Source organism: Hemitrygon akajei, chromosome 9 (genome assembly GCF_048418815.1).
Source record: "Hemitrygon akajei chromosome 9, sHemAka1.3, whole genome shotgun sequence".
NCBI classification, from domain to species: domain Eukaryota; kingdom Metazoa; phylum Chordata; class Chondrichthyes; order Myliobatiformes; family Dasyatidae; genus Hemitrygon; species Hemitrygon akajei.
Genome location: NC_133132.1, coordinates 156,549,904 through 156,575,019, shown reverse-complemented (window position 1 = coordinate 156,575,019; position 25,116 = coordinate 156,549,904). Strand labels below are relative to the sequence as shown.

General features: G+C 40.1%; 1 protein-coding gene across 1 annotated transcript in view; it reads right to left on the bottom strand.

Moving 5' to 3' along the window:
- Positions 1–25,116, bottom strand: part of trdn (triadin) — a 507,565-nt gene that overhangs the window by 382,008 nt on the left and 100,441 nt on the right. The window contains exons 7-8 of the mRNA XM_073055375.1: positions 19,380–19,409; positions 13,875–13,904 (exon numbers count right to left, since the gene is read on the bottom strand). Coding sequence (XP_072911476.1) covers positions 13,875–13,904; positions 19,380–19,409 — 60 coding nt within the window. The remainder of the gene's footprint in view (positions 1–13,874; positions 13,905–19,379; positions 19,410–25,116) is intronic.

Genomic DNA, 25,116 nt, shown 5'->3' with positions numbered 1-25,116 from the left:
GAGAATTCCACAGATTCACCACTCTCTGGGAAGAACAGTTTCTCCTCATCTCCATCCTAAATCTTCTCCACAGAATCTTGAGGCAATGTTCTAGTCTCACCTAACAATGGAAACAACTTTCCTACATCTATCTTAACTATCCCTTTCGAAATGTTGTATGTTTCTATAAGATCCCCTCTCATTCTTCTGACTCAATCTCTCCTCATAGGTTAACCCTTCATCTCTGGAATCAACCTGGTGAACCTCCTCTGCAGAGCATCCAAAGCCAGTATATCCTTCCTCGAGTATGGAGACAGAACTGTGCACAATACTCTGGGTGTGGCCTCACCAGTACCCTGTATAGTTGCAGCATAACCTCCCTGCTCTTGAATTCAATCCCTCTAGCAATGAAGGCCAACATTCTGTTTGCCTTCTTAATAACCTGTTGTACCTGCAAGCCAACTTTTTGCAATTCATGCACAAGCATTCCCAAGTCCCTCTGCACAGCAGCATGCTGCAATCATTCACCATTTAAATAATAATCTGCTCTTCTATTACTCCTTCCAAAGTGGATGATCTCGCATTTACCAACATTGTATTCCATCTGCCAAACCTTGACCCACTCACTTAACCTGTCTATATCCCTCTCCAGACTCTCCACGTCCTCTGTACAATTTGCTTTTCCACTCAGTTTAGTGTCATCAGCAAATTTTGCTATGCTACACTCAGTCCCCTCTTTCAAATCATCAAAGTAAATGGTAAACAGCTGTGGGCCCAGCACAGACCCCTGCGGCACCCCACTCACCACTGACTGCCAACCGGAGAAACATCCATTTATACCAACTCTCTGCCTTCTATTGGTTGACCAATCCACTATCCATGCCAATGCACTTCCTCCAACTCCATGCATCCGTATCTTATTTATAAGTCTTGTGTGGCACCTTATCGAACGCCTTTTTACATGTATACTTACATGCATCCAAGTGTACGACATCCACCTGTTCCCCTCCATCCACTGCACTCATTATGTCCTCAAAGAACTCCAGTAAGTTTGTCAAACAGGACCTGCCCTTTCTGAATCCATGCTGCGTCTGTCTAGTGGAACCACTCCTTTCTAAGTGTTTTGCAATTTCTTCCTTAATGACAGCTTGAAGCATAAAGAGCTGGGAAGTTGTTTGGTGAATGACATTGGCTGGAGAAGGGGGAATCTGATCAGAGAGGGCAGAAGACTATGGAAGACAGGGAGTGCCAAATATAGCTGTATTATTCATTTCACGGATTGCTTGTATTGGACTGCCTAGACCAAAGATTTCTTTACCAAAGAGCTCCAACATATATGACATGTGGTCTTCTGTTCTGTAAATGCCTAAGGTTGTACAGCCTCAGGCTTTTCAAAGTTTACTTCCTGGATAAAATATGAATGATTGTAGTTTTCTCAGATTGCCTGTCAATGAAAAGAAATGGTTCTTCTATTACTCAGTAATGTCTTTATTTTGTGGTCTCTTTGCTGATACTATGAAAGTAAATTTCCTTGACAAGTTTCCTACTTTGGCATTAAAATCCTGATGACATTTGAATGCTACTGATTTGTAACAATTTTTTTTTATTGTTATTAGTAAGCTTTTGATCTAGGTATGACTTTCACAGTAAAAATGCATCACTTCTGGCCATTAAGATTTTATCTTTTGACCCACAATATCAGTTATTCTTTTTTTTTTGAAGAAGTACATGATGATTTCTGCATCTCTAACAACATATACTGTTCACAGGAGCATCTATAGAGTATCAGGCATCATCTTTGGAAAGGAATAAGCAGTCGATGGTTTGGTCTGAGATCTCTTTGCTTCCTTGCTTCTTCACCTCAGATTTAGATTTATTTATCACATACAGTACTGTGTAAAAGTCTTAGGCACATGTAAACAAAATCTGTAAAACACTGCATTGGCCACAACTTCTGTGCCGGGAGCCATACCATTAGTCTATAATCCCTGTGTCTGCACCATTCCACTACATTCTAATGATGGACTAGAATTATTAGGCTGCTAACTGTCAGATTATATTTGTTCTGTCTGATATGTCATCTTCTGTTTGCACATCCAGAATGAAGGATTTAATATTGGCCTTCCTATGATAGTTAAAAGTATTTTGCAATTCTGAATGATCTAGTTTGACGAAGTATTTCTAAACTCCCACAATGCTGCAGTGAGCCAGAATTACACATTTTACAGCGTCTGAAAGATGTATTTGCATCATAATTAATTTTCCAGTTGCTGAAAGGTTTTCTTCAATGTATCGCCCCTTTGAAATTTTGTGCCTCTATTCATTTTTAAAATAGCTCTTTAATGAGGGTGAGATTGCAGATGAAAATTCAAACCACATATCAGCTCTAATTGGCCTATCTCAATAGCAGACCATGGTGTTTGCAAATTCTCACTTGGCACTTTCTTTGCTTTACTGATATGCCATCTTTTCCAAACACTGAATCATAAAAGCCAAGCTTCTTTGTTTTCAAGTCTCTATCAAATAATAGAAATTTGGTAGAAATTGTCTTCGGTTATCTTCATTAAATATGCAACGTGAAAGTGACTGCACATTGTATCCAGCTTTTGAAGTTCTGCAAACTCATTTGTCTGCAGTGTCCATAGCACACTGGACATCACTTTGACACAGAAAAAGAGGCCAGCAATATCATAAAGTATCTCGTCCACCCAGCTCAAGGACTGTTAGTCCCACTCCCAACCGAGAGGAGTCTATGTGACCTCCACTCCAGGAACACCAGACTCAAAGACAGTTACTTTCCCCAAGCATTAAGGCTGATCAACACCTCCACCCACTAAGCCAGCCCAACCACTATTGCTTATCATTTCCGGTCAAAGTCACCTTACTTTCACATACTCCTGTGCTTAGCATCACTTTTTAGACATACAATCATTCCATGTATAGTAGCTACGTTATATAAGTTATGTTTATTATGTACTTTTTATTGTTGTGTGCTTATTGTGTTTTTTGTGCTGCATCAGATCTGGAATAATGATTATTTCATTCTACTTTACACTTGTGTACTGGAAATGACATTAAACACTTGAATCTTGAAGTGCCCATCATTCTCAGCATTTACCTCAACAGAATTCTGCTTCATCAAATTTAAAACTTGATTTATGCCACTGAGATGCCCTGACTCTGATCTGGCTCACAGCATTCTAAGGTAATCACCTACTTTGAGATGTGAAGAAAAGTTCTAGCTAGTTCGAAGTCTGAAAAATGACAAACAAGCATTAAAAATTAATTCATATGAACTCACTGAAGGCAAAGAAATGCTCACATTTCATCCCATCTGTTATGCTATTTATATGATGTAATTTTTTTATTTTCTCTTAGATCATTAAACATCTTGGGTATTCCAAACTATGGAAAGTTCCGATTATGCATTCTATGCTGCACCCTGGGGTGGTCCCATTTCCTCCCAATGCTTTCAGGTATTTTGGATAATTCAGCAACTTTCAGAACATTGTACAGTAGCACTCACAATCGTATGAAGATATTCACACCTTATCTTCTCGACATTAAACTGCATGTGACATAGACCCTCTTCAACAAGCTATACAGGTCTTCAACCTAAAACCCTTGCTTAAGCCCATTACCAAATACATAGGCTTTTGAAGCTATCTGGCTCTCCTCTGGTATAAACCCATGAGATTTCTTGAAGTTACTTAAGCCTGAAACTTCTGACTTGATCAACCACTTTGGGAGGCATAATGATCTGCACACTTACACTGATGAAGCATGATCCCAGTCTGCAATCTATTGATAAAATTTGAATATAATGCATTACTTCATGGGTACTCATATTGTCCACACAAGGAGAGGGAGCAGCTGGCATTAAGACAGATAGCCTTAATTTGGCAGCAATCTCACTATGACTTATTGCAGATGGCAAAAAGGATATAATTGCACTGAAGGACAGTTCAAATACAGTGATTTATCTTAATCTCTCTCCTTTATTCATTATGATAGATTGTTGATAAAGTCTGAGTATAAAAGATGCATGACCAATAGATGTAATACACAAAAAATGATGAACATCATTCCATGTTTCCATAACAACCAATCTTGTTCTTTATTACACGACAATCAAGTTTATTAAAAAGCCCAATGAACTTGGCAATGTCTTTATGTAAAGTAACTACTCTCATTATGACAAATAGGCCTCCTATCTGCTCCTTGTTTCAACACATGCTGATTTCATCTTGATTTATTAATGTAAAATATCACAAATGCCATTAATTATTATTCCTTTTATTGAAAATTATGAAACCAAAATTGCTGATTTTTCATAATGACTTTCTCTTATTTCTCAAATCAGTCTGTACTGAAAACAATGCCCTTTAGAGTCAACAATGCCATTTTGATAATTAGTATAAAACCTTTGGTTATAGCTATAGGCAATTAACTTTTAGGACATTAGTCACAGTCTGTTCCAAAGCATAATATTCATGTCTCGTTTATTTTCTCCAACAAATGGTCCAGCACAGACTTGATAGGCCAAAGGGCCTATTTCTGTGTTGTAGTTTTCTATGACTCTCTGAACTTTGGGTAACAATAACTCTCCTCCACTCATCAGTGCAGGCTACTTTACTTGGAGCTCCACAGTCAAGTCAACACAACCATGATTTTCAAATGACCATTATAGAGAGTTGCTGAGACAAATAAAATCATTTTGCTTTGAGTTGCACATCATGATTCAGTGTTAATGTGCTGAGCTCAGATTTAGCTCAATGTGCTTTGTCACTCACACGCTCGGCCATTTGGCAAGATCCCCAAATTTACCAGATCTGGATTGACACAGTCAATCATGCGGGTCGAGAGAGTCCTGTGTGATGCACGGGCCTCAAGCCATGCGATCAAATCATCGGTGTAGGTCAGCATGAGCTCAGCACACAAAACTCCTCTGGAAATTCTTGAAAGGTGGTGAATTCTGGCCTCCAGCTTTACTCTCTGTCAAGGCAGTCAATTTAATATTTTCAAGGCATATGAATGGCTCTCCCATGTCATCCAAATGGAAAGAACTGCAAAAAGTAGTGGATACAGCCCAGTTCATCACAGGTAAAACCCTCCCCACCATTAAGTACACTTACTAGGAGCACTGTCATCAGGAAGCAGGATCAACCATCAGGGAATCTGCCCCACCACCACTTCCATCCAGGTCATGTGCTCTTCTCACCGATGCAGTCAGGAGCATGTGGACTTACACGACCAGGTTCCTCAAGCTTCAGGCTCCTTAACCAGAGAGGATAACTTCAATCACATCAACACTGAACTGATTCTGCAACATATGGACTCTCTTCAAAGGTCTCTGCAGCGCATGTTCTTGATATTTCTTGTTTATTTATTTATTATAATGGGGTCTATAACTGACCCACTACTTCCTTGGAACTGTGTCTAACGGAAGGTAATTGTAGCTATTGAAAGCCAAACATATTTAAGCTCACTTCATGAAATATAGTACCTTATTAATAATTTCAAAGAACAAGGACACCATCAAAACAGGCATTTAAAACTCAGAGAAAGATGTTGACTTCTAATAATTGAATATTTGTCATAACATGGATAAATATTTGACATCATGTCAATTGGAAGGCTGATGATAGACATTGAAATTTCACTTTTTTCTGAAAGTGAAGAGTTTTAGTTCACAGACTTCTATCTATCATCCAAATTTTCAACAACATGACTGTTCTACATGAGGCAATTGGACACAAAGAATCAACAGGACATTCGTCCTTCATGCTCCTGCCTTCCCACCTTTATACATAAAGACTTGGCCTCCACAGATTCACCGATTCACTATTCTTTGGCTAAAGAAAGTCCTCCTCATCTCCATCTAAAAGGATGCTCCTCTATTCTGAGGCTGTGTCCTCAGGTCTTAGACTCTCCCACCATAGGAAACATCCTCGCCACATCCACGCTATCACGGCCTTCCATCATTCAATAGGTTTCAATGAGGTCACCCCTCATACTTCTGAATTCTGGAGAATACCGGCCCAGAGCCATCAAATGCTCTTCATATGACAAGCCATTCAATCTTGGAGTCATTCTTGTGAACTTCCTTTGAACCCTTTCCAGTTTCCTTACATCCTTTCTAAGATAAGGGGCCCAAAACTGCTCACAATACTCCAACTGAAGCTTCACCGGTGCTTTGTAACGCTGCAACATTACATCTTTGTTTTCATATTCTAGATCTCTTGAAATGAATGCTAACATTGCATTTGCCTTCCTCACCAATCATCTTTCCTTTTAGTTTGGGAAGGCAACCAACATGGTCAGCACAGATGATTTGGGTCGAATGGACTGACTCCATGCTGTATAACTTTATGAGAATCTCTCCAATCTCTGTCAGGTAAAGTCTGAGTGAGGACACTTCCTTTCTTATTTCAGTCTTTTAAATTTTCAGAAAAAAGTGTTTATTCATCTAATAGCTCACAGAGCCTGCTATTGTCCCTTTGTTGTGCAATATTTCTCATCTAAACTTGTTACAACACTTGGCACCAAACTAATCACAAGAAGCAAGATGTAAAGGGGTGACTACATTGCAGGTGTGATTATTGTTATCAGACTGAAAATGCTTGTACCACGTAGGTTACATCTGCACTACTGTCTCCATACACTGGATGGGAGGACAATAGATATTTTGCTATCTCAGTGGATGGATTTTGACTCGTCCACTTCACACAATCCAAAGCAATGACATCTATAATTTTCTTGCAATTGCTCTGATTCATACATTCTTATTATCCTCACTAAATAACATTCTTTTTTCAATTTCTCTGGACTTCAAAAGTTCAAATCTTCTCATTCAGGCTTAAATCTCTTCATACCCCAAATTATCTCTGTTACCTCTTCCATCCTGATCTAGTTTTCATTCTATCATTTTCAGCTGCAAATCCAATTCTTTAAGCCCTGTTCAATTCCTAACTTTTCTGCCTCTCCTTTTATTTAGTTAATCTCTGGAAACAGTTTAATCATTCCCTCAGATCCCCTTTTGTTCTTTGAAATGGCTGGAATAAGACTACAAGATAAGGTAACAGAACAGGACATGGCTCATCGAGTCTGCTTCATCATGGCCGATCCAATTTCCCTCTCAGCCCCAATCTCCTTCCTTCTCCACCCACATCCCTTCATGCCCTGACTAATCAAGAATCCACAGGCCTTAAATATACCCCATGACTTGGCCTCCACAGTCCCTGGGGCAACAAATTCCACAGATTCACCACTCTCTGTCCAAAGAAATTCCTCCTCATCTTTATTCTAAATGGATGTCCCTCTATTCTGAGGCTATGTTCTCTGGTTCTAGACAATCTCACCATCAGAAACATCTTCTCCACAACTAAACTTTTGAAGTCTTTCAACATTCGATAAGTTTCAATGGGGTCACCCCTCATTTTTCTGAATATATATCAGATCAAACTTGCTCTCGCCATTATCTGTTCGTAAGTTTCCACTGTGTAAAGAGATTGGAGCGAATCACTCAATATTAACTTAGGGCCAGGAACATGATTAATTTAAGCAACAAGCACACAAAATGCTGGAGAAACTCAGTAGGTCAGGCAGCATCTGTGAAAATGAATAAGCTGTCAACATTTCAAACTGAGACCCTTCTTCAGGACTGGAAAGGAATGAGGGAAATGCTAGAATAAAAAGGTGGGGAGAAGAAAAAGAGGCTAGCTGGAATGTGATAGGTCAAGCTAGGTGGGTGGGAAAGGTAAAATGCTGAAGAAGACAAATCTGATAGCAGAGGAGAGTGGACCATAGGAGAAAGGGAAGCAGGAGGGGACCCAGGGGAAGGTGATAGGCAGGTGAGAAGAAATAATAAGCCAGAGTGGGAAGTAATAGAAGAGGGGATCGTATTTTTTATCAAGGAGAAATTGATATTCATGCCATCAGGTTGGACACTAAGCAGACAGAGTATATGGTGTTGCTCCTCCACCCTGAGGGTGGCCTCATCTTGGCACAAGAGGAGGCCATGGACCAACACTATCAGAGAAGTCCATGGCAGATGCAGGAGAGAGGTCCGGAGCTGTGACAGAGAGGGATAACTTAACCCTTATCATTTGATTTCCAAAGGTCTTACCACAACTTGTGACCAGCTAGCTTTGATGAGGTAACCAGTGAAGAAACAGACCTACCCACTTGCAATAGATCACAGACTTCAGCATAAAAGGGTATCTTTCTGGAACCTTCTAGAGTCTAAGGCCTGTGTTGACCTCTGTGTGGTGGGCTAGAGGAGACTTTGTGGCAATAAGTGCTGTGTTTCACGTGTGCACAACCAAAAAATGCACTGGTACTATTAATGTGTTGCATTTAGTGTTTTTGGAAACGAAAAGGAGATTAAATTCCTGCCAATAGCAGGTCTGGATATCAGTGGCAACAACTGCACAATGTGTTGTCTAAAAAAAACGATATTTTTTAAAAATGCTAGGTGTTTGGAAACTGTCACTTATAAAGTTATACAGCTCACTTGTACAGTTAGTAAAACAATCAGCCATTTGTAAAGTACATGTGTAATAATCTGAAAAACTACCGTAGATTCCGGACTACAGAGCGCACCTGATTAAAAGCCGCTGGCTCTAATTTTAGAAATAAAATCAATTTTTTAATTGTAAAGGCCGCATCGGATTTTAGGCCGCACCGGATTTTAGGCCGCACCGGATTTTCGGCCGCACCGGATTTTCGGCCGCAGGTGTCCCACGTTGTAATATGAGATATTTACACACAAAGATATTACACGTGAGGATTTTTTTAACTTTTAATTAAATCCATATGGTAACAAAAACAAATAAATATTGCAAATGCTTTTTTTCGAACCGTGCCCGTACGCGGCTACTTTTAAATATACGTTGCGTATACTTCTTTACTGAACAACATTCCAATATCTCCTAACGACTGGTAAAAAAATATATATATTGCAGCCTACCAGGAAAAGTTATTGATCACCTTTAACTTAAAAGCAGCGTTTTCGCTCAGATCCAAAGCCGCTCGCGTAATGCGCTCCCTCCCTCCGTCCCGTTTCATCGCAAACCGGCATTTTCCCACAAGACACCGCGAAACCGGGTGTGACGTCATAGCATCCCGCGATGTAGTACAGAAAACAAATATAGTTTAAACTAAGTAGGCAGCACAATGCTTCGAGTGTTTTCCATGTTGATGAGGGTGAGTACAAATGACTGATTTACAATAATTTAATTGTGAAAGTGCGCTTGATTTATCGTACAATTTCATTGGACCTCTGTGAACTACTCATCAATTTTATTGGTCTACTGTTATGAGGCAAAATGTTTACGAGGCGGCATGAAAAAAATCATGCATTAGCCGCTTCGGATTATTGGCCGCAAAGTTCAAAGCTGTTCAAAATGTGGGAAAAAAGTAGCGGCTTAAAATCCGGAATCTACGGTACATATAACAAATTTCAAATGAATGAACCTTGAATTACTTAAATACTCAGCTTATTATGTTGTACAAGGGCACCAACTGAATAAAGATTGAGACTTTCAGAATTTCAGAGATATTCAGAACCAACTTTTTCTGTTCAGTTTTGCAACTGTTAATGACTATTGCTGCTTTCCCAGCTAGTCCAGTGAGTTTAGCCATAAATCTGATAAAACCTGTATGAGGCAGTAGAAAGATGATGCTGTGACTTTCCTACCAAACCTTTCACCTTGATTTTCCTGTTCAATTCTTTTTTCAAAAGCTGGTGCCTTTTATATCCCAAAAGCTGCCCAAAGGATTTCAAACATGTTGCTAACAGGATAGTATTCTCTGGGAGTGCTCCCCTCCAAACTCAAATTGGAAAAGTGTCTTTAAAACTAATGAATAATAATTAGAATCAATCTGCACGTGTGGTGAACTACATATACCTGTCTGGACACGCCCCCCCACTGACTGCTCCTGTGGCTCCTCCCACAGACCCCGGTATAAAGGCGATTGAGGCCTGAGCCCGGCCTCATTCTCCAGGATGTAGTATGGTGGTCAACCACTGCTTGTTCTTTCTTCCAGTCAATAAAAGCCGATATCTCGCCTTCACATCTCAGAGAGAGTTACTGATGGTGCATCAACTTGCTTTTTTTTTTATATCACACTGTGACACGTCTCAAAGCTGTGTGCCTGAGAAATGGTGTTACTCCATGTGGTGAAGCCACCTGCATCTAAATTGCTCATGTCGCACAGTGAACTCACAGGGAAACCTTTTACTTTCCAGTGATGACTGTGACCAAGAGAGATGGTCCTACTATTGTGGGCATCAAAGGGTATAGGGAGAAGGCAGGGGAGTGGGGATGACTGGAAGAATTGGATCAGCCCATGATTGAATGGCAGAGCAGACTCGATGGGGCTATTTCTGCCCCTATATCTTAGTGTCGCATATCCTCAAAAATAATTATCAAAATCTAACTCAAGTATCAAGACAACTGAAATTTGCCACTGATTGTTTTTATATATTTGTCAACAATGCCAAGGTCTTACTTATCATTCCCTAGCCAAGTCTTGGCTAGTAAGCTTCTTATATGATGCGTGTAGAAAGAATAGACAGCCAACACCTTTTTCCCAGGGAGTGATGGGGCAGTCAACACCTTTTTCTAGGGCAGTGAGGGGACAGCCAACATTTTTTTGGAGAAATTGTAAGTGGAAGTGAACACCTTGGAATTGTCAGTAAACAACTATAATGATCAAATTCCAAAGAGATGATAAAACAAGGTAAGATGGTGACTGTGCAAATACAATGGCCTCTCAGGGGCCAACCAAAGGTGCTTTTTGCTTTGTAAGTTGTGTTTTTTCATGATCCAAAGACAATTCTGCTCCAAGAACATTAGGTACTGCAGAGCTGCTCCATCAGTGAGCTGCTCATTGATTGGAGTAGCTGGACTGGTGTCAGTGGCAGCGCCCGCCAAGATGTCAAAAGGGGGTCGGCCAAGGTGTCGAAGGAGCTGGTCGAGATCTCAGAGTAGCCATTCGGATAGTTGGAGCAGTTGGTTTCGGTTCGGAGGAGCTGACCTAGCTGCAGGTCGTGTTGCTTCCCGCTACTCAGCGGCATCAAAGTTGGTGCAGTATAACCGTGGGAGATGGTCTCGTACATTCTCGGACATTTCACTTGTGAGTGCAAGACTCTGTTGGACAGTGATAACGTAAGTTGCTACAGGCCTGTTACCCTTGAATGGGACCAGACGACATGGGAGCTGCGTAGCCTCGGTTGTAGCAAGGACTAGGCCTTGCCTGCTGCTGCAGATCAGGTGAGAGTCGCGGAAGCATTTACAGTATGGCGTCCAAGCGCGACTGGGGCCCGGCCTCTCCTGTCAGTGCTGCTGTCCCATATTCAAGCAGTGGAATGTCAGGCTATATTGCGAATGTCTGTACATTGCCGGGAGAACGTACTATCCATTGCTGGATGACATTGTCACTCAGGACCAGTATATGTTTTTGTTTCAAGTGAATATGCTTCTTTGCTCACTATTTTGAATAATGTTATTCACTGTTTTTGAATGTTTGCCTGCTATTTTGAACGTTTTACACCTTGGCTCCAGAAGAACGTTGTCTCATTCAGCTATGTATAATTTAAATGATTATTAAACTTGATTTGATTTAAAAGATCAGGATAGCCAAACACAAATTTTCCTTGAGAAACTCTTGCAATTATGTCCTGGGGCTGGAATGATTAATCCCTTGCAAACCACAACATGTTTTTAATGTTTTTTCAGGTGTCATTGTATCTTCTGGCCTGCGTCAATTTCTTCTCACCTCAGATATGATCAAACGCCTTGGTGCTACTCTCTACTTGATGCTGAAGGATAACTAATTCATACCATAGAATACTTATTGCACATTCACAACTGAATCAAACTGCTCTCAGATCTGAAGCTGAGTATTGTGACATGGGAGATCAGATTGTCCCGCATTAGGAGGACTGACGATTGGCAGAACGTTGGGGTCTATAATTGGATAGTTCGATATATATCTGGGCGATCATCCATAGTGTCGAAGATGTTACATTTACAGCTGAAATAATACTGCTTGACTAGGTGATCAACCAGCAGCAGTATTGAGATCTTTAATCATTCAAAAATTGAGTTAATTTTGTTGTTAAGTGGAGTGAACATTTACTATTTACTCGTGAATTGCCCCCCTCAGGTTGTTCAAAACTTTTCTGGAGTAATATTAAAAATACACTCAATAGCCACCTTATTAGGAACACCTATATGCCTGCTTGTTAATGAAAGTATCTAATCGGCTAATCATCTGGCAGCAGCTCAAAGCATAAAAGCATGCATGCGTGCAAGAGATCTGGTTGTCGTTCAGACCAAACATCAGAATGGGGACAAAATGTGATCTAAGTGACTTTGAACAAGCAATGATTATTGGTGGAAAACGGGGTGGTTTGATTATCTCGGAAATTACTGATCTCCTGTGATTTTCATGCACATCTAGCTCTAGAGTTTGCAGAGAATGGTGTGAGAAACAAAAAAAAAACATCCAATGAGTGGCATTTCTGTGGGTAAGAATGCTTTGTTACTGAGACAAGTTAGAGGAGAATACCCTGACTGCGGCAGCAGTCTGGAAAACCAAGGTAACTCAGATAATCACGTGTTACAACAGTGGTGTGTGGAAGAGCATCTCTGAACACACAACATTTTGAACTTTGAAGTAGGCGGGCTACAGGAGCAGAAGACTATGAACATACACTTAACGGCTACTTTAATAGATATGAGACACCTAATAAAGTTGCCACTGTGTGTATAGCTCAATGCTGTTCTTTAAGAATAGGTAAAATGACTTAACACACTTACAAAGCAGACTCTCTGATGCATATTACAGAAACATTCAGTGGAAATAACAATACACACAAAATGCTGGTGGCCCTGCTGAAGGGTCTCAGCCCAAAACGTTGACTGTACTCTTCTCTATAGATGCCACCTGGCCTGCAGAATTCCTCCAGCACTTTGTGTGTGTTGCTTGGATTTCCCGCATCTACAGATTTACTCTTGTTTGTGATTCAATGGAAATAAAGTGGTTTACTGCAGTACAGACAATCAAATAAAGTTAGTTTTATAGCAAATTGGTAAATTCATAATACTGCATTAAATAACAAGAGTAAAAAATGAAGCTCCTTTGAAATAGTCACTTTCTGTACTTCTACAAGTAATGTAAAATAACAAATCCAAATAAGTCTTTATTTTTAGTATAATAATGCTAAATTGTATCATCAATTGTAGAGCTTATTGATCTAATGAAAATGATCAATATCAGGCTTAAATGCAGGTACTTCACAGAATAAGAAATGTTCAAAAATGCTCTGTTGTTCAAACTGAATTGAATCAGTGTCAATTGCAGAAGTTATTTATCTACATTGTTTCATAGAAAATATGCAGTTGTACATCCTTCTCTGACAAATAGACAATCAAATATGAGATCCCTTTCACTGTTCAATTGCAAATCGGCAATTTGGAAATTGAAAGACCCAGGAGATATAGAGTGAATTTTGGAATACTTTAAATCTGAGGAGCAAAAATGCTGAAACTTCTGCATTTAAGAAGATAACAGCATTCTATGTAGTTCTGTAGTAACACATAATTGAGAAAGCTGAATTATTACTATATACTTCACATACACATAAGCACAATTTTATACAAAATATATACAAACATAATTTAAATACTTTTAATCATTGACAGCCAAAACATGACAACTATAAGTTCAACAAAACCAGAATCCTACAAATTAATGAATACAATTGAGACACCCAAAATAATTACAATGATATTCTAATTTTTAGGTTGGCAATATTTGATTTGTCATTCAATCTATTAAAAAAAATCTTCATTGCACAATATTAAAGATGAAAAATCACTAACCTTTTCTTTTAGATGGAAGATGAGTTTCACCTGGAGAAAAGAAAATGATTGTTGTTTTTTTTGAAATGACATTTCCAAAAGGTAGGCCCAGAACATAGAAATCTATAGCACATTACAGACCCTTCAGCCCACACTATTGTGCTGACCATGGAACCTTCTCTAGAAACTGCCTAGATTTTCCCTACCACATAGCCCTATATTTTCCCAAGTTCCATGTACCTACCTAAGAAGCTCTTAAAAGACCCTATTGTATCCTCTTCCACCACAGCTGCCAGCAGTGCATTCCACACACCGACCACTCTCTGTGTGAAAATCTTATCCCTGACATCCCCTCGGTACCTGCTTCCAAGCACTTTAAAACTATGCCCCTCGTGTTAGCCATTTCAGCCCTGGGTAAAAGCCTCTGACTATCCACATGATCAATACCTCTCATCATCTTATACACCTCTATCAGGTCACCTCTCATCCTCTGTCACTCTGAGGAGAAAATGCTGAGTTCTCTCAACCTATTCTCATAAGGAACACCCTCCAATCCAGGCAACATCCTTGTAACTCTCCCCTGCACTCTCTCCATAGTATCAGCATCCTTCCTGTAGTGAGGTGACCAGAACTGAACACAGTTCTCCAAGTGGGGTCTGACCAAGATCTTACATAGCTGTAACATTACATCATAGATCTTGAACTCAATCCCATGGTTAATGAATACCAACACACCATACGCCTTCTTAACCACACCGGCAACCTGTGCAGCAGCTTTGTGTGTCCTGTGGACTCGGGACGCCAAGATCTTGCTGATCTTCCACACTGCCAAGAGTCTTACCATTAATACTATATTCTGCCTTCAAATTTGACCTACCAAAATGAACCACTTCACACTTATCTGGGTTGAACTCCATCTGCCACTTCTCAGTTCAGTTCTGCATCCTATCGATGTCCCACTGTAACCTCTGACAACCTTCCAGACTATCCACAACACCCCCAACCTTTGTGTCATCAGCAAACTTACTAAGCCACCCTTCTATTTCTTCATCCAGGTCATTTATAAAAATCACAAAAGGAGGGGTCGCATAACAGATCCCTGCAGAATACCACTGGTCACCAACCTCCATACAGAATACAAACCATCTACTAGAATACAGAACCCTTTGCTTCTGTGGGCAAGCCAATTCTGGATGCACACAGCAAGGTCTCCTTGGATCCAATGCCTCATTACTTTCTGAAGGAGCCTTGCATGGAGAACCTTACCAAATGCCTTACTGAAATCCATATACTCGACATCCACTGCTCTACCTTCATCAGTGTGTTTTGTTAAATCCTCAAAGAATTCCATCAGGTTTGTAAGGCATGACCTGCCCTTGACAAAGCCATGTTGACTACCCCTAATCAGATTATGTCTCTCCAAATGCTCCTATTTCCTGCCTCTCAGGATCTTCTCCAACAACTTGCCCACCACTGAAGTTAGACTCACTGATCTATAATTTCCCGGGTTATCTCTACCTATCTTGAACAAGGGAACAACATTTGCAACCCTCTCAACCTCCGGTACTTCTCTCATCCCTATTGATAATGCAAAGATCATTACAAGAAGCTCAGAATCTCCTCCCTCACTTCCCACAGTAGCCTGCGGTATATCTCATCTGGTCTCAGCGACTTATCTAACTTAATGCTTTTCAAAGACTCCAGCACATATTTTCCAGTCTGATGAAAAATAATCACAGTTCTACTCATAAGAGAGAGTTCTTGTGGAGTACAATTGTCAAGATAGCAAGATAACATTTTCTATGTTTCTATATAGTATATAGACTTTTCTTTCCAATTTCAGCTGTTGGAAATTTGAAACTAAAACAAAAAATGCTGGCATAAGCCAGCCAATTAGGCAGCATCTATGAAAGAGAAGCAAGCAGTCAACATTCAGGGTCCATGACTCATCATTAGAACTAGGAATGTCAGATATACTGGTTTATGTTGACAAGCAATTTTGTTCTGGCATTTTTAAACCTATTTCAGAATTCCTATGGTTGAATTTTCCAAATCTCTGTAAATCTCATGCAGTTATAATCTTCCTCCAGTTATGTCAAAATAAAAAATGCACTTGCTCTCAATAAAATCAATAGCATTCCACTATCTATTTATAACAAAAAATATACTAGATTTAAATAATTCCCAAAGCAGTTATCTTCAGGGAATTATTTATCCTGGGAAATGTAAGGTAACAAAAATAATTAGGAGCAGGAAATCTTCATTCAAGAACTAATGAACTAAATTTGCAGAGACATAATTCCCAAAGTTTGCCAAATACTTTCTGATAAATTCCATTCAAATGCTGAGTAATTACAGTCAGTAAATCTAATAAGGAGATGGTGGTGGACTTTAGGAGATCTAGGCCTCATATGGAGCCAGTGATCATTAATGGAGAATGTGTGGAGCAGGTTAAGACCTACAAGTATCTGGGAGTACAGTTAGACGAGAAGCTAGACTGGACTGCCAACACAGATGCCTTGTGCAGGAAGGCACAGAGTCGACTGTACTTCCTTAGAAGGTTGGCGTCATTCAATGTCTGTAGTGAGATGCTGAAGATGTTCTATAGGTCAGTTGTGGAGAGCGCCCTCTTCTTTGTGGTGGCGTGTTGGGGAGGAAGCATTAAGAAGAGGGACGCCTCACGTCTTAATAAGCTGGTAAGGAAGGCGGGCTCTGTCGTGGGCAAAGTACTGGAGAGTTTAACATCGGTAGCTGAGCGAAGGGCGCTGAGCAGGCTACGGTCAATTATGGAAAACTCTGAACATCCTCTACATAGATTATGGAAAACTCTGAACATCCTCTACATAGCACCATCCAGAGACAGAGAAGCAGTTTCAGCGACAGGTTACTATCGATGCAATGCTCCTCAGACAGGATGAAGAGGTCAATACTCCCCAATGCCATTAGGCTTTACAATTCAACTGCCAGGACTTAAGAACTTTTTAAAAGCTATTATTAATGCTTTTTGAGATAGTGATTTAGATGCATATCATATTTTTTTTACTGAGTTAAGTATTGTATGTAATTAGTTTTGCTACAACAAGTGTATGGGACATTGGAAAAAAAGTTGAATTTCCCCATGGGGATGAATAAAGTATCTATCTATCTATCTATCTAAAAGAATCAATGACAAATGGCATCCAACAGGACAGGCGAACAACCAATGTGCAAAAGGCAACAAATGGTGCAAATACAAAAGAAAAATAAAGGAAATAATAAATAAATAGATAAATAGATAAATAAGCAAGCAAGCAATAAATATTGAGAACATGAGATGAAGAGTCCTTGAAAGTGAGTCCATAGGTTGTGGGAACAGTTCTGGGATGGGGCGAGTGAAGTTGAGTGAAGTTATCTCCACTGGTTCATAAGCCTGATGGTTGAGGGTTGTAACTTCCTGAACCTGCTGTGAGTCCTGAGGCTCCTGCACTTCCTTCACGATGCCAGCAGGGAAAAGAGAGTATGACTTGGATGTGGGTGTCCTTGATGATGGACGCTGTTTTTCTGCGACAGTGCTCGGTGGTGGGAAGGGCTTTACCTGTGATGGATGGGGCTGTATCCACTACTTTCTGTCAGATTTTCCGATCTTGGGCATTGGTGTTTCCATACCAGTCAATATACTCTCCACCACACGTCTATAGAATTTTGTCGAAGTTTAAGGTCAGATTGAAGGTTAAAGGCCCTTCATTAGAAGTGGTGAAGAGAGAAAATTAGTTAGGTTTATGCTGCAGGAAGTGTGAGAAACAGATGAATAGGGCAAAATCAGTTACTGCAGCACATGAGATTGGATCTAGTTGCATCCTCTGAATTCTTTAGCAATCAGACCAGGCCCTGGAAAGGTTACTTGTACCCAGTTGCTATCATGTGTCTTTCTTTTCAGTTGGTAATGTGAGAAAAGTTGTATTAATGTTCAACATTTTTTTCCTACAAAATAGCCAGGCTACATGTGGAGTGTGATATGAACTGGCAGCTCTTACAAATAAAGCTTGGGAGCTCAATTCCTCCATCTTAGATTGAAATCTATATCCCTTTTGGATTCTTGCAGAAGTGAAAATAAGACATACAATTTCATCTTTTCCTGCTCAGACAATGTGAAGGTTTTAGGGCAAAATTAAATGAGATTTTTCTCTTTGGTGCAAAGGAGGATGATAGATGATTTATTAAAGGTGCATAAGATGTTACGAGGCATAGAGAGAATGGACAGGCGGTGTTTTTTTTCCCCCGGACAGCCATGGCTAATAGGAGAGGACACAATTTTTAAGATAATTTCAGGGGAGTATGGGGGAGATGTCAAAGTTAGGTTTTTTAAGACTGATAAGCACATGGAACGCACTGTCAGAGTGATGATAGAGACAGATATATTGGTTCGTTAGTTATGTGCTGTGTCGTATGATGTGGACAATCATGGTCTTTCCATTACCATGACTGTTCTTGGCAATTTTTTCTGCAGAACTGATCTGCCATTGCCTTCTTCTGAGCAGTGTCTTTACAAGACAGGTGTCAATTATCAATACCCAGCCATTATCTCTTCAGAGACTGTCTGCCTGGCATTAGTGGTCACATAACCAGGATATGATATGAATCAAGCGTTCATACAACTACCCACCACCTCCTCCCATGGCTTCACTTGACCCTGACTGATGGGCTAAGCAGATGCTACACTTTGCCCAAGGGTGACCTGCAGGCTAGCAGAGGAAAGGAGCACCCTGCACCTCCTTTAGAAGAAATGTATCTCCACCCCACCACCCATGCACATACATTAGTGACATTTAAGAGACTTTTAGGTAAGTACATCTATGAAAGAAAATGGGGGGGGGGGTGCGGAAGGATTAGATTGATCTTAAAAAGTCATCACGGGCTGAAGGGACCCCTATTGTGCTGTAATATTCTACATTCTATGATTGTAAAAAGAATGCATATGCATGCAAGGATATTTAAAAAATAGAAAAGGACATGCTCTATTCTCATTGCTACCATCAGGAAGGAGGTACAGGAGCCTGAAGGCACACACTCAGCGATTCAGGAACAGCTTCTTCCCCTCTGCTCTTTGATTTCTGAATGGGCATTGAACCCACCTCACTACTTTTTTTATTTCCTATTTTTGCACTACTTATTTAACTATATATATTTATTGTAATTCACAGGTGTTTTTTCCCTATTATCTTGCATTGCATTTTACTGCTGCTGTAAAGTTAACACATTTCATGACATATAGCGACAATATTAAATCTGATTCTGATACCATCAGTTTGCAGAAAAGATCTGAACAAGACTTAAACATGCTTATTCTAATTAATCTGCATTCAAATAAATTTGAGAAATTAAATTGAAGGCAGTTAAGTTTGTACAGCTGGTGCAACTCCATCCTAATTCAACATGTCTACATATGGCTTTCTTTCAGTAATTAATGACTATGAATTCAGATCACTAAGCATTGAGATTAATTTTACCAATAAGACCAGTAAGTTTTTTTACAGTGAGATTACCAACCTTTTCTTTTAGCTGGGGGGTGATAAACTCCTAAAATAGATTTAAAAAAAGTGAAATAAAACCATCGTTTAATATCACAAGTAAGTATATAATTAGACCATTACTTATTTAAATACATTTTCAAATTCCATCTATATGATGCAAACTGACTTATAATGTTGCAAAATTATAATTTATGGAATTCAAGAGACTAGAATGGAGCAAATTTCACTTCAAACAGAATGAAGTTGGCATATGGGACATTTGGGAAATGGGATCTCCAGGCAACAGTAAAGCATACATCAAATCTAATTGTCAAAGCTTCCATGGAACGTAAAAGATTTAAAGTTAATCAAAAAGCTAAAATTAATTAAAGTAATACGTTTGGCTTTACAAATAGAGGGCTTGAGTGTAAAAATGATCAGGATTAATATGCAGACTTCAGGGCACTCTACTTCTAAAAGATTTAGGGTTGGCACAAAATTTTCAAGGTTTCAGTACTTATAGAGCTTGTATTGAATAATAAAATGATACATGGAAAGTTAACAAGTGAATCAATATTTTTGAATTCTGAGTGAAATTGAGTAAGAAATGAAGAGCAGCTATGTCCATTGGACAAGAACAATGTTTCAGTGAGAGCTGCTAAGTTGAAACTCCATTCTGTCTCTCAAGTGAATATAGAAGTTATTAGAATACCTCGTGTGTTATACATAACAATCTATCAACCAACACAAAATAGATTAATTGATTAAATGATCAGTTATTTCTGTCTTTGGATTTTTGGTATGTCTAAATTGATTGACGTGATTATCCTTAAGTTACTTACAAGCATGGTTATATCTCAGCTATCTCGGAGGGTGATGAATACAAATGGAATCACAGCTGGATTTACTGAACTCACTTTGGTGCAGATTCGTGACAAGGAGTGAGGGAGCAGCGGATATCATATAACATTGGCTGTGAGGAGGTGGTCATGAGGGACAAATGACTGAGGAACTCATTGCCCCGTGGACTTAAAAAAAATGCACTTTACTTCGAGAAGAATGATTGCAATAACAATCCTGGTGGAACCTCACTGCCAGGCTTTCTCACCGTAGCCCAGATAGGAATGTGGCCTTTAAGTAAAAGCAGGTGATGATTATCACAAGTATCTCCTACTCATAAACATGGTGGAAAATTGCAGGAGGGACATCAGTAATGTATTACTCATTGTTTGAAATAACTTGTGTGACCAGATGTCTCCATGCAAAAGCACATCCCATGAGGTCAAGACTACAATTTCCACAAGCATTCTATGCATGAATTTTGTACAGTAATCAGGCTCCAGATTGAATGGCATGATGTTGATTATAAATATGCAACAGAATGTCAAAATATTGCACAGTCTCTTGCATCTTTTGATTGGAAGACCATTATAAATCTATATAATTTATATTGAATACTCTTGTTATGCCCACCAATTCTGGGGACATTTATATAGTGCTTACACTAATCTTCCTAAGAAATGTTCTGCATGCTCTGAATATTCTTCAAAGTTCAAAGTAAATGTATTATCTAAGTACAGATATGTCATCGTATACACCTCTGAGGTTCACTTTCTTGTGGGCATACTCAATGAATCCAATATAACCATAGTACAATCAACTAAGATCACACCAATGGTGGTGTTCAGCCAGTTTGCAGAAGACAACAAACTGCACAAATACAAAAAGAAAGAAATAATAATAGCAAATAAGCAATAAATATTGAGAACTTCAGATGAAGAGTCCTTGAAAATGAGTCCATACATAGGTTGTGAAAACATTTCAATGATGGGGCACATAAAGTTGAGTTAAGTTACCCCCTTTAGTTGAGGAGTAATAACTGTTCTTGAACCTGGTAGTGTTCTTGAACCTAAGGCTCCCTTACCTTCTTCCTAATGTCAGCAGCAGGAAGAGAACATGACCTGGGTGGTGGGTGTCCCTGATGATGGATGCTACTTTCCTGTGACAACACTTTGTGTCAATGTGCTCAGTGGTGGGAAGGGCTTTACCCATGATGGACTGGGCCATATCCACTACTTTTTGTTGGATTTTCTTTTCAAGGGCATTGGTGTTTTCAAACCAGGCTGTGATGCAGCCAGTCAATATACCCTCCACAATGCATTTGTAGGTTTGTCAAAGTTTTAGATATCATGCTGAATCCTCGCAAACTTCTAAGGAAGTAGAAGTGCTGTAGTGCTTTCTTCATAATTGCACTTACATGCTTAGCCTTCCAACATGATAAACCTGTAGAATTTAAAGTTGCTGATCCTCTCCAAGTCTGATCTTCCAATGAGGACTGGCTCATGGACTTCTGGTTTCCTCCTCCTGAAGTCTATAATCAGCTCCTGAGACTTGCTGAAATTGCTTAAGAGGTTGCTGTTGTGGTACCTCTCAGCCATATTTTCAATCTCCCTCCTATATGCTGATTCATCATCACTTCTGATTCGGCCTATAACAGTGGTGTCGCCAGCAAAATTGGATATGGCATTAGAGCTGTACTTAGCCACACATCATAAGTGTAAAGTGAGTAGAGCAGGGGCTAAGCACACAGTCTTGAGCTGCACCTGTGCTGATGGAGATTGTGGAGGAGATGTTGTTGCCAGTCCAAACTGTCTGGGGACCGCAAATGAGGAAATCGAGGATCCAATTGCACAAGGAGGAATTGAGGCCAAGGTCTTAAAGCTTATTAATTAGTTTTGACAGGATGATGGTATTGAATGCCATGCTATAGATGATTAAGTGCAGCCTAGTGTACGCACTTCTGCTGTCCAGATATTCGAAGACCATCGGTAGTGGAATTTTGCTGACTGCATTCTGGCACTGATTCCTCATGGATTCTAACAGTGACGGACCCAAACTTTTCCAGTAATCGGAATGATGAATGTGTCTGCTGAGGCCATGCTAAATTAAACTTGGACTGGAACAGCCATTTGACACTTTTGAACTAAATGGACTGCAATCCCAATAATTTCCAATTAGCTTTGGAAGACACAAATAGCATTAAATAATTTAGATTTTAATTAAATAAGTTTGCTTAAATGTTTTAAATCAAGTACCAATGTGTTTATGCTTTAATTTTTATTACTGAAATTTGTTAATAGTTTAATTCATTTTTTTATGTCTCAGTAGCAATGAAGGGAGGGTGATATATGATCAAAAATAGAGTGTAACTTAAAAGGGAAAGTGTGAATGGTGATATTCCCAGGCACCTGTTACACTCACAACGGTGGTTTTAAATTTGGAAGGTGATATTGAATTAAGTTAGATAACCAGAGCAGAGCATTGTTGGACTTGCATTCATCTGACTGAATTGTGAGTCTTCCTAACGTCCACCTTCCAGATGGGAAACAAGTTTTAAGATGTTAGGAGATAATTTAGTAATTGCAGGATGCCCATCTGACCTTCAATCTCTTGTACTTGCGTGGCTGGCTTGGGTGAACTTCTGTTCAACAGAGATCCCAAGATGTTGATGTCCACAACGAAAATGCATGTTGGAATTGGTCGGTACTTTCCCATGTCTGTACATTCTCTAGATCTTTAACATAGACTGCTTCATTTACTAAGGAGACGCGAGTGTAGTTGATCAATGATCCATAATCAGCAGAGATGCTGACAGTGGAAGTAAGGTCATTGGTGAAGTTTAGGCCCAGAACACCGCCCTGAGAAAATCCTGCAATGTACCCTGAGGGATAATTTGCTATTGTAATAACATTTCAGAGGATATATCCTGGGACCAGCACACATGTGCCTTTAAAAAGAAGGTACTGGTGCACCTCAACTTTCTTTAGAAGTTTGCACAGATCTGGCACATCAACTAAGAGTTTGAAAAATTTCTATACATGCACAGAGGAGAACATCCTCACTGGTTGCATTATGGCCTGGTATGGAAAAGCCAGTACCCATGAACGGACACACCAACAAAAAATAGTGGATATAGATCAGTCTGTCACAGGAAAAGCCCTCCCCACAGTTGAGCACAACTACAAGGAGCAAGAAAGTAGCATTCATCAACAAGGGCCCCACACCATCCAGGCCATGCTTCTCAAGAACAAGAGAAATTCTGCAGAGGCTGGAAATCCAGGCAACACACACAAAATGCTGGAGAAACTCAGGAGGCCAGGCAGCATCTATGGAAAAGAGTAAAAAGTCGATGTTTCGGGCCGAGACCCTCCATGAAGTCTGGAAAAAAAACGATGAGAAGTCAGAGGAAGAATGTGGGAGGATAGGACGAAGAAACACAAGACAATGGGTGAAACTGGGAGGGGGGAGAGGAGTGAAGTAAAGAGCTGGGAAGTTAATTGGTGAAAAAGTTAAAGGGCTGGAAAAGGGGAAATCTGATAGAGGAGGACAGAAGGCCATGGAAGGAAGAGAAGGGGGAGGAGCACCAGAGGGTGATGATGGGCAGGTACAGAGAAAAGTAGAGAGAGGGAAGTGGGAATGGGGAACGTGAAGAGGGTGGGGGGGGGGGTTAATGGTAGTTTGAGATATCAATGTTCATGCCACCAAGTTGGATGCAACCCAGACAGAATATAAACTGTTGCTCCTCCAACCTGAATGTGACCCCATTGCGACAATGGAGGAGACCATGGCCTGACATTTCAGAATAGGATTGGGAAGTGGAATTTAAATGGGGGGTCACTGGGAGATCCCACTTTTTCTGACAGATGGAGCGTAGATAATCAGCAAAGCGGTCTCCCTATCTACCTCTGGTCTTACCGATATACAGGAGGCCACACCAAGATACAGTAGAAGTGTTTTTGTTGGACTCACAGGTGAAGTGTCATCTCACCTGGAAGGACTGTTTGGGCCCTGAATGGTAGTGAGGGAGGAGGTGTGGGGTCTTGTTCAGCTTGCAAGAATAAGTGCCAGGAGGGAGATCAGTGGAGAGGGATGAATGGACAGGGCAGAAGCGAAGGGAGTGATCCCAGAAGAAAGCAGAAAGTGGGGGGTAGGGGAGGGAATTATGCGTGTGGTAGTGGGATCCCTTTGGAGATGGCGGAAGTTATGGAGAATTATGTGCTGGACATGGAGGCTGGTAGATGAGGACAAGAGGACCCCTATCCTTGGAGAGGTGGTGGGATGATGGGGTGAGGGCAGATGTGTGTGACATGGAAGAGATGCAGTTGAGGACAGTATTGATGGTGTTTGAAGAAGGAGGACATCTCCTTGGTTCTTGAATGAAAAGCCTCATCCTGAGAGCAGATGTGGCAGAGATGGAGGAATAGGGAGAAGGGGATGGCATTTTTACAAGGAGCAGAGTCGGAAGAGGTCTAGTCCAGGTTGCTGTGAGAGTCAGTGTCTTTATAAAAGACATCAGTGGATAAGCTGTCACCAGAGATAGAGACAGAGAGTTTGAGAAAGGAGAGGGAGGTGTTGGAATGGATGCCTTCTTCTCACTGCTGCAATTGGGAAGAAGGTACAGAAGCTTTCGGACCCACACCACCAGGTTCAAGAACAATTATTACCCTTCAACCATCAGGGTCCTGAACCTATCGACTCATTTTCAAGTACTCTACAACTTACATTCTCAGTATTATTTATTTTTTTATTTCAGCAGTTTGTCTTCTTTTACACATTGGTTGTTTGTCAGTCTTTGTGTGTAGTTATTTATCAATTCCATTGTGTTTCTTTGTTCTATTGTGAATGCCTGCAAAAAAATAAATTTCAAGATACTATGTATGGTGGCATACACAAACATAGATAATAAATTTATTTTGAACTTTGAACTCTACGCT